A 10,148-nucleotide genomic window follows, 5' to 3' on the forward strand; every position below is an offset into this window, starting at 1 on the left:
AATATAAAAAAAATAAGTATTTTGTGTTACAATAGTTCATAAGAATTCAAGACGATACATTTTTCACTTTATTAGATTTAAGTCTAGAAATTTAGATTTTATTAATATAGAATATATTAATTATTATCGCATATTTAGAATGTTGTAGGAATGCCAAATAATATTTCCTATCAAAAATATAATCAAACAAATTTTATAATTCTTTGAGTATAGCGAATCTCAAAGCGGTATATGTCGATAATAACAACTATTTTTATAAAAGTTAGCTCGAAATAATATTGTTGCGTGCCAGTATCAGATTTGAATCCAAATGGTTAATTTGAATGAAAGTTAAACTTAATAACGTAATATGTTTTATTGCATACAAACAAAATACATGTAACAAATTAAATAAGTGGCTGAGTGACGTGAAAGTGCTCTGTTGTTGATAGCTTTGGTACATCTGCCGTTGCTGGTCTTCGGGCTCCCTTATATATTGTGGTGCGTCTCTTGTTTACGTCGTGTGGTCGCCTTCTGGGTAAAACCAGGTGTCCTTGTTGTTGTTGTTGCAAATTCGGACACGAATTTGAGAATGTGCAATAACATCTCAAATGCATCATTAGTGCACTGTAATTATTGGTGCGCTTACTATCCCGACACGTGTAGTGGTCATAGTAGCATCCGCATTACCCTTGACATGAGGCATGGTCATACTAACTTAGCCTTGTAGTCTCGTAGATATCTTATAGATATCTCGTAGCCCATAACAATATTAATAATCATAATTTTTGTCAAATGCTGCGTAAACAACACGACGGCACGGTATGCGTTATATAACATGTTCTATTGTTAACGGAATGGCCTGTCCCAGCCGGTCTTTCGTTCTATTGTGCTCTACACGCGCAGGTCAGTTTTCAGAATCGGTAATGAAATTCTGTCCAATACATTGATACCTAAAATAGTTAAAAATCTATAGCGATGTACACAATTATCATGGTAAATACCCAATTAATATTTTACCTAGCCCTGGCTTAATTTGTCTTCATCGCCGCAAATGCTAAGACACTTGCTCTGTTGTCGACCGATGTAAAATCAGTCTGTTCTAGACATTTATAGCGTTTACTTTGCCGTTGCTCTCTCCGTGTTTTCACAGTCCTTACACAACAGTATTAACAATTTTTCTCAGTGTTAATTTTTCCAAGTGTTTAAACACTTTATTTTCATCCGTTTTATCTTAAACATTTTAAACATGTTTAAATGCGATCAGTGCCCCTCGGTTTTCACCGCAAAACATAATTTAACTGTGCACCAAAAGAAGCATACCGGTGTGCGTATTCCATGCACCGTATGTCCATCAACATTTTCTTTCAAGACCAGCCTCAACAAACATTTGAAGAACGCTCATGGTATGTAATAAAAGTTTAAACTGTATCTTATTTATTCAATATTAATTTGTAACTATTATTTTTTCTAAGGTATCATTAACGTTCCGGCTCACTTGAGACCATTGCCTGCTGTACCGATCATTGATCAGCAAACACGACCAAGCGTGATACAGTTCGCGCCTCCTATCACCCCGCAGATTCAAATAACGCCTCAAATTGTTGTACCGGATGTCCCGGCTGGCGGATCACACATGTTATCCGAGGACGAAATGTGTATGGCTGCCATGGACGAATTTGAGGATACAGGTTAGTTTTATTTATTAGCCTCAAATTAAAAAGACTCGAAAAAATAATAAATTTTAAAAGACTCGAAAAAATCGTAAATTTTATTTTAAACTTATCAAACAGTCTGTGAAACGATCAATGGTATAATAGTTGGAGTATTCCGGCATTATATCGATCAATTCACTCATCCTATGGGGTATTCCGATATTACACCGGAAGTCGGACTGTTTGATAGATATTTTATTATAAAGATTTTTTTAACGATGGAAAACATTTTTTCGAGTATGATAGGAAAAATAGTTTAGGTTTATTTTAGTAGATATTAATTTTTTTTTCAAGCATGATAGGAAAAATAGTTTAGGTTTATTTTAGTAGATATTAATTTTTTTTCAAGCATGATAGGAAAAATAGTTTAGGTTTATTTTAGTATAGATATTAATTAGGGCTTTTTTTTTTTCTGTTAAAGAATCTTACACTTCTGCTGTAAATGGTAAACGCGTTTCTGTTGCCAACACCACCTCAGCTACTAGGGCAAAAAAGACTAGGGTAGATATGGTACAGTCAGCCGGATTTAATGAAATTTCGTCGTCCGCAAATAGGAAGATCGTGTGGTACTACGCTAAAAATATCACCAATACAAAAATTTATTCAGACTTTCTCCGTCCACTTATGCCTGAGCTAGTAAATTTATTGAAAACGTACGTTCAAAAACATGCGATTAAATTTAATTTGAAACTTGAGGCGACCTATAACCGTCCGAACGTACCAAACTCATCGGAGAACAGGGCATTCAAGACTTCAGCGGTTGAAATTTTTTCTGACAGTGATATTAGAACGATTGTAGAGATAGCGTATATGAAGTCGATGAAGGAGAAGGATGAATGTATGGGAAGAGGTAGCGGTTTTACTTTAGAGTCCATAGACGGGTTATTATTGGCGGTGTACAAATATACTCCGATGGGCGGTTTATCATATATAGAGTTACCGGCGTATATCGACAGGAAGCGGGCGACTGTCAACCCACAGAACGTAGACCGGTATTGTTTCAAGTGGGCGATTCTTGCGAGGCATGTGACGGGGACGGCGGTATGCAGTGTTGGACAAAATTACATGCAACATGAAGATAAATATAATTTTGATTGCATCACCTTCCCTACGCCTATATCTGACATCACAAAATTTGAAAAAAATAACCTTAACGTGTCCATAAACGTGTACGGCCTCGATAAAAAATTCCAAATACCGAAATTGCCTAGGTATGAGGTCTACCCGCTACGTGTTGTTGACGAAGAAAAATCCAATCACTTCGACCTGTTACTGATAACGGACGGTGACAACTCGCATTATACATACATTTCAAATTTTTCACGACTCGTACGTGCACAGAAAACCGTACACCATGGACAGGTTTATTTTTGCAAGCGTTGTTTTACGTCATTCGACAACCAAAATTTAAAATATAAGATGAGCGGACAAGAGGCTCTAAACCAGCACAAATTGATTTGCGGGGTGCACAAGCCGATTCTACCGGAGATGCCGAAGGAGGGTGATAGCATTGAGTTTAAGGAGTGGAAAAAGACACAGCGACACCCTTTTGTTATTTATGCGGATTTCGAAGCATTGTTGGTGAAGACGGAGGAAAAGAAAGGCGAGAGTACTACAACTATACAGAGACACGAAGCGATGAGTTACGGGTTTTTAGTGAAGGCGAGCGACAAAGTACCGGAGGAGTTATTGGAAGAGTACGAGATACCGGCGGGGCCGGTAATCTACTGAGGCAGCGAAGACAGAACGGACGTGGCGAGACATTTTGTGGAGATGATAGTTGAGGTGGCCCAGAAAATTGAAAAACTGATGAAGACAAATTTTCCTATAAAAATGAGTGAGGGCGAAGAAAAAACACATCAAGAGTGTAATACGTGTAATTTATGTAAATGTTGTTTAGCCGGGGGCGATAAGGTTAGGGATCACGATCATTTGACGGGGAAATTTAGACAGACTTTGTGCTCTAGGTGTAACTTAGATTTACAACAACCTAAATTTGTCCCCGTCTTTTTCCATAATCTATCAAACTATGACGCACATCTTATTGTAACGGAACTTGGATATGATACTCAGACTATCAACGTTATTCCGAACAGCGAAGAGAAATATATATCTTTCTCGAAATATATAAGTAGTACCTTCACTGTTCGGTTTATCACGTTCCGGTTTATGGCGTCGAGTCTGTCGTCCCTGGCTGAAAATTTGGTTACACCCGAACATGACAACTTCCGTGAGACAGCCAAACATTTTGTCACCGGAGATATGCCGCTCGTGACTCGTAAGGGTGTGTACCCGTACGAGTACACGGATAGTTGGGAGCGGCTGAAGGATATGAGTTTACCGAGGAAGCAAGATTTTTATAGTACGTTGACAGAGACCGGGATCAAGGATAATGAGTTTGAGCACGCGAAGGAGGTCTGGGACCACTTCGACTGTAAGACGCTTGGTGACTACAGTGACTTGTATTTGAAGGTCGATGTGCTGTTGTTGGCGGACGTCTTTGAAAACTTCCGCGACGTATGCATGAGGGCGTATAACCTGGACGCCGCTCATTATTTCACCGCCCCAGGCTTGAGTTTTGACGCGATGCTTAAGTTTACCGGTCAAAAGCTACAGTTATTGCATGATTACGACATGTTGCTGATGTTCGAAAATGGTTAGTATATATATATATTATTTTTAAAAATGTACATATAATAATCTTATTTATTTTTATAGGTATACGTGGTGGACTAGTGCAAGCGAGCAAACGGTATGCGAAGGCGAATAATGTCAAGACCCCGGGATACAACGAGACGAAGGATAAATCATGGATAATTTATCAGGACTGTAAGTATATATTTTTAATTTATTTTCTCACATACTTATTAATTTATTTTTATTTTATAGGTAACAACTTGTATGGATGGGCTATGTCACAGTACATGCCGTACGGTGGGTTCAACTGGGTTGAACCTACATTAAACGGATTGGATGATTTGGATGACACCTCCCCCATAGGACGTGTGTATGAGGTGGACGTGACGTGACGTACCCACAACACCTACACAACGAGCATAACGACCTGCCTTTCTTACCCCAAAACAGTATGCCAAGTGGTTCGAAGGTACGGAAGTTGATGGCAACGTTCGAAAAGAAGGATAATTATATTATACACTATCGAAACCTGCAGCAGGCGATTGAAAATGGACTTATAGTTGAAAAGGTAAATATTTATATTTTATATGATTTTTAAACAGATTTTTTAAAAAAATTTTCTGATTTTTACAGGTACATAAAGTAATACAATTCTACCAGTCTGACTGGCTGGCTAAATATATTGAGTTGAACACCGAGATGAGGAAGAAGGCGAAGAATGATTTTGAGAAAGACTTTTTTAAATTAATGAATAACGCTGTATTTGGTATGTCACTTTATTTATTAAGTTTATTCTATTTTTACTAACATTTTTATTTTTACAGGTAAAACAATGCAATCGAAGAGGAAGGAGATGAAGATGGAGTTGGTGTCATGTGAAAGGAGGTTGCAAAAACTTATAAACAAGTGTACGTTCAAACACTGTACAAATTACAATGAGAACCTTAATGCTGTCGCCCTGGAGAATAAGATTATTAGATTTGACAAACCTATTTATATTGGTAAATATACTTTTTTTAAATTACATTTTTATCATTTATTAACACATTTATTATTTACAGGATTCACTGTGCTGGACATATCCAAGACGATGATGTACGAGTACCATTATAATGTAATGAAGAAATTCTATAGAGATAAAATAAAATTAATGTACACTGATACAGGTAAATATATTAAAACTATACTCATGTATATAATATATTAATTTAATATCATTATTTTTCCAGATTCACTAGTATATCATATCAAGACAGATGACTTTTATGCAAACTTGGCGGCTAATCGTAACTTGTTGGACCGGATGGACACCGCCAACCTGTCCAATGACCATCCATGTTATGTGGCAGAAAGAAAGAAGTCTCCGGGGTACTTTTCTGATGAGGTGGATGGGAATGTGATTACCGAGTTCTGTGCGTTGAGGGCAAAGTCCTACGCTTTTAATGTGTATGCTGGAGCAGAGGACAGAGTTGGTGGTGAAAAGATCAAGGCGAAGGGTATCAGAGCTCATGTTGTTAAGAACCACATGACGATGGAAGACCATAGGAAGTGTTTGTTTGGTGAAGCTGGAGTGGAGGCATACAAGGAGAATGTATCAATACGGTCATTCAACCACCAGCTAGTAACGATAAAGACTAGGAAGCTGACCTATAACAACTATGATGATAAGAGGGTGGTGTTAGAAGATAAAATAAATACACTGGCCCATGGTCATTATAGCATAGAGTAAGTTATTACAAAATAAATATTTAAATTATTTTACTAATATTTTCTCTTAATTTTACAGGAGAGATGAACCCGAGGACGATTAGATGAAGGTTCCAACCTTCTACATTACTTTTCTTGATTTTATATATTATATTTTTTTTTCTGTTAATTAGTTTTATTGTAAATATTATACGTTATATAGTCTGTTATATTTGAGATAGATTATTGTATATAACCTTTGTATTTAGATGTCACGGCTGGATACACCGACGATTGTAAAATAACTCAAATTGAAATTATTGTAAATACTGTCTAACAGAATGTTTTTAAGTTAGATTAGTGTATAAACTTACAGTATTTCCCCCTTTATAATGTATAATTGATAGATAATTAAGTTTTTTCATATTTATAATGTATAATTGTTAGATATTTAAGTTAGTTTACAATGTTTTCTTATAATATTTTTTTTCCTGTTAATAATCATGTTTTTTCTGTTTCAGGTTGATGGAAGCCCATACATATTTAATTTAAAAACCTGTGTAAATGTTATCATATATAAATGTATGTTAGCATATAAATAAAAAAAAAACAATGTTAAAATATTTTCATGTTTATTTAATAAAATGTATACAATTTTTAAGAATTATTTATAAACCATTTCCTTATAGCAAATACTTTATAGAATGTACATTGTTTAGGATTTAAATCCTTATGAAAAATACAGCAAGGTAAATTTTCTTCATCACAAATTTGTTCCAGTCGAGGACAGCCCAAGTCTTCAATGTTGATGATTGTGACGTGAGGTATAAACTCCATGATAAGTTGTTTTTTCTGTTCACCTTTGATGTAAATGTATGTAGACTTTAAAGAATTCAATATTCTACTTAGCTCTTCATATTCTATATCACCATAATCTACAGATATCTGATGATAATTACGTTCTAACCACTTGTTAGTTTTTCGACTCTTGTTGTCTTGTATAGATTTTGAATTTTTAAAAATCCAGTGTTGAGTCGCCCATGTTTCTGTGTCTACAATAGACATCTCTTTAATCATATTTGTTTGCGCACCGTCACGGAACTATTGAAGGTGTTATCGTTAGCTGGCCGTCCGGCACTTGCGGCGGGTAACTGATATCAACCTATGTGTGCAAATGGGTAGGTAACTTAACTTAGGTACTAGTAAAAAGATACACAAATTAAAGGTGTGCTCTTGCGACACTAAAAGAACCCTTTTATTGCTGATAGTTATTTAATGAACAATAGTGTTATCAAAAAGGGGGGTATGATCATACCTTACAGTGACCTACTGATCGGGAATGGCGATGTACAAAATAAATACTAAAACTAAAAAACAATAAACGATAAGGTGTCTTATCTGTGTGGTGATAAGTCTGAACTGACAACAGCGGCTGACTCCTGGAAACGACGATGGACGACACCGCTGCCAACTGACAGCAACAAGCGAGACTGGTTCACCGATCGACGCACCGGCGATGACGGAATTGGTACACCTGATTGGTGCGGCGCTCGCGGCGTAACGGCGTACTGCAAGGTCTCGTGGGAAACCACGTGAAGACCCTAAGTCGGCCGATCGCAAACCACGACGAGTCGACGAACGGGGACGCACTCAATACCACGACACGCGCGCCCGGTATAACGCACAAACGCGGGCGATGACTATTCACGCGTACGGGGATGTACGAGACGGGAGGGCAGAACAAACAATACGGCGAACTGAGACTCTCAGACTTGAAGGTTCTGACTGGCGCGTTGACACAAACGTGGAGGTCGAAACCGCCGAGTCCAAACAACAAAAACACCACGAACGATCACACGCGTATTCCCAACAAACGTGGGCTACGTACGGATCCGGACACTAGACCCACGGTAAAAGATGGCGCGGATACGAAAGCGAACAAATCGACCTGGTAAGCACGGACGCCGGATGTTCGGACAGAACTGGTTGACGGTGGTTGCCCGCGGCTGGAAGAGCGCCATCAGCGCGATTACGGGAGGTGGAGGGGGACGGGGTACAACTTCGCGACTGTTCGGCTCCCGACGCGATGTACAGCGGAGCAACGACGCTGTTGCCCAAACAATATTTGTTATTCGCTCCAAGAATGCATTGAATGTCAATGATGCCTGTAGACATTATGACTTGTCTTTAAAATAAGTTTCAATAGTATTGAGTTGACTATGTATAGCAGGTAATGTTTTTTTCAAATCGTTTACAGCTTCTAGAACAGTTTGTAATGTAACTTCAGCTTTTATCATATGCTCTGTTATATCTAAACACGTTAATTCCAACTTTTCTGTTTGTTCTTCTTGTAATTGAATAGATGTATGATTTTCTTCAATTAAATGTTCAATTTTATTTAATTTATCCGAATATGATTTAATCAAATGTTCAAGATTTGAATTAATTTTTTTTATTTCACCAGACTGAGAACTACCGAACACGTTCATGGTAGAAACTCAACTAAAGTTATTTTCTAGTATCACTTATATTTATCCAACTATTATGTGTATTGTCAAACCCCAGCCACTTTACAAATATCTGTGTACCCTTCCTACGAATAATTTTTTCGATTAAATATTCGTTTGGGTAATTTGTTTTACATATTTCCTCAGAGTAAAAACAGCCAGCAATTAGTTTTCCTGTATAATCTTATAATTGATATGTAATAGGCATGGTTTGATTAATTTTGATAATTTTGAATATTTCTGCAGACCAACTTGGTAAATAACTTTTTGTAAATACACTTTTATATGTACTTATACGAACGTAATCACCAATTTTTAAACTATTTTTTCTATTAATAATTTTGCGTGTTTTTATTTCAACTGATGTTGGATCTAAATCAGCTTGCGTTGGAGTCATCCTTATTGTTCTATGTTTTGTATTATTATACTCATTAATCAATGAAGGTAAAATAGAAATCCAATTGTATGAACCTCGTGCAGTAAACTCTCTAAACATTTTTTCTTTTAATGTACGGTTGAAGCGTTCTACAATACATGATTTCATGGTGCTATACGTTGAATATTTGTGTATGTTATACGTTTTCATCAATTTATCGAATGTTGTATTATAAAATTCTTTGCCGTTATCAAGCTGTAGTAGTTTTGGTGAACGTTTGAGTAGTATTTTCGACATTGCATTTGAAACTTCTTTAGCAGTTTTTGATTTTAATGCTATCGTCCATGCAAATTTCGTAAAACAGTCTATGACGCATAGAATATATTTGTAACCTTTATTTTTTTTTCGAATATGGTATCATTTCAACCAGATCAGCTTGCCATAGATCATTTTTTCCATATACATTAACTATACGTCTTATGTAATTTTTTCTAGCAGGTTTGTGTAGTTCAAATGCAATATCTCGCTTAGACATTTGGTATACGTTTTATGTAACCAGCTTCGCGTAATTCTTCGAAAATTGATAGTATTTCGTTGGAAACACCAGTATTGCCAGCAGCTTTTGATGCTAATAGTAGTTTTAAACGGGAAACCAATTCATTCGGATCGTTCCAATATTGAAGTGTATGTTTCTGTAATTGTACAGATAGTCCACTACCAGATGGAAATAATGTTGTGATTATATCTCTGTATTTATTACCGCCTTTTTTAATTTGTTTGCTGTTTGACGTTAAATGAGCTGATGTTTGAATTAATATAGATTTATATGTTTTTAAATCGTTTTCGGTATATAATTTCGGAGCTTTTGAAAATATTAAGCTACAGAGACCCTGTGTTAACGGGTATGTAGTATCATCAACAATTATCGTATTTCCGACAAGTTTGATTTCTTTTTTACCTAAACGTACCGTTTTATTAGGTTGTAATTTAGGACCATACGTCTTGTCTATGCTGTATGAATCTAACAATTCTTCTATTTGATAAAAATGTAAATCTTCAGTTTTGTCTATAGTTTTATCCAAAGTAGATTTTTGTATTTCGTTTAACGGATCGATAATCGGTTTAAATGTTTCTGTTACTATCGATTGAATATCGGCTTTTCCTTGTTTTAATGCAGTATATTTTCGTTTAATATTTTCTTTTGCTTTTATCAATTCTTCGAGTACTTCACCACTGGCGTCCATGATC

The 10,148-nt window shown here is 36.2% G+C and overlaps 1 protein-coding gene and 1 pseudogene across 1 annotated transcript; both read left to right on the forward strand.

Annotated features, from left to right (window-relative positions):
• Positions 1-859: 859 nt before the first annotated feature.
• Positions 860-3,425, forward strand: LOC126552285 (uncharacterized). The gene is made up of 3 exons (XM_050206978.1): positions 860-1,385; positions 1,455-1,670; positions 2,116-3,425. Exons 1-3 carry the CDS (start codon positions 1,229-1,231, stop codon positions 3,423-3,425), a joined length of 1,683 nt encoding a protein of 560 aa, XP_050062935.1. The 5' UTR covers positions 860-1,228.
• A 17-nt stretch (positions 3,426-3,442) lies between these two features.
• Positions 3,443-6,395, forward strand: LOC126552286 (uncharacterized; annotated as a pseudogene).
• Positions 6,396-10,148: the final 3,753 nt, after the last annotated feature.

This window comes from Aphis gossypii, chromosome X, assembly GCF_020184175.1.
Source record: "Aphis gossypii isolate Hap1 chromosome X, ASM2018417v2, whole genome shotgun sequence".
NCBI classification, from domain to species: domain Eukaryota; kingdom Metazoa; phylum Arthropoda; class Insecta; order Hemiptera; family Aphididae; genus Aphis; species Aphis gossypii.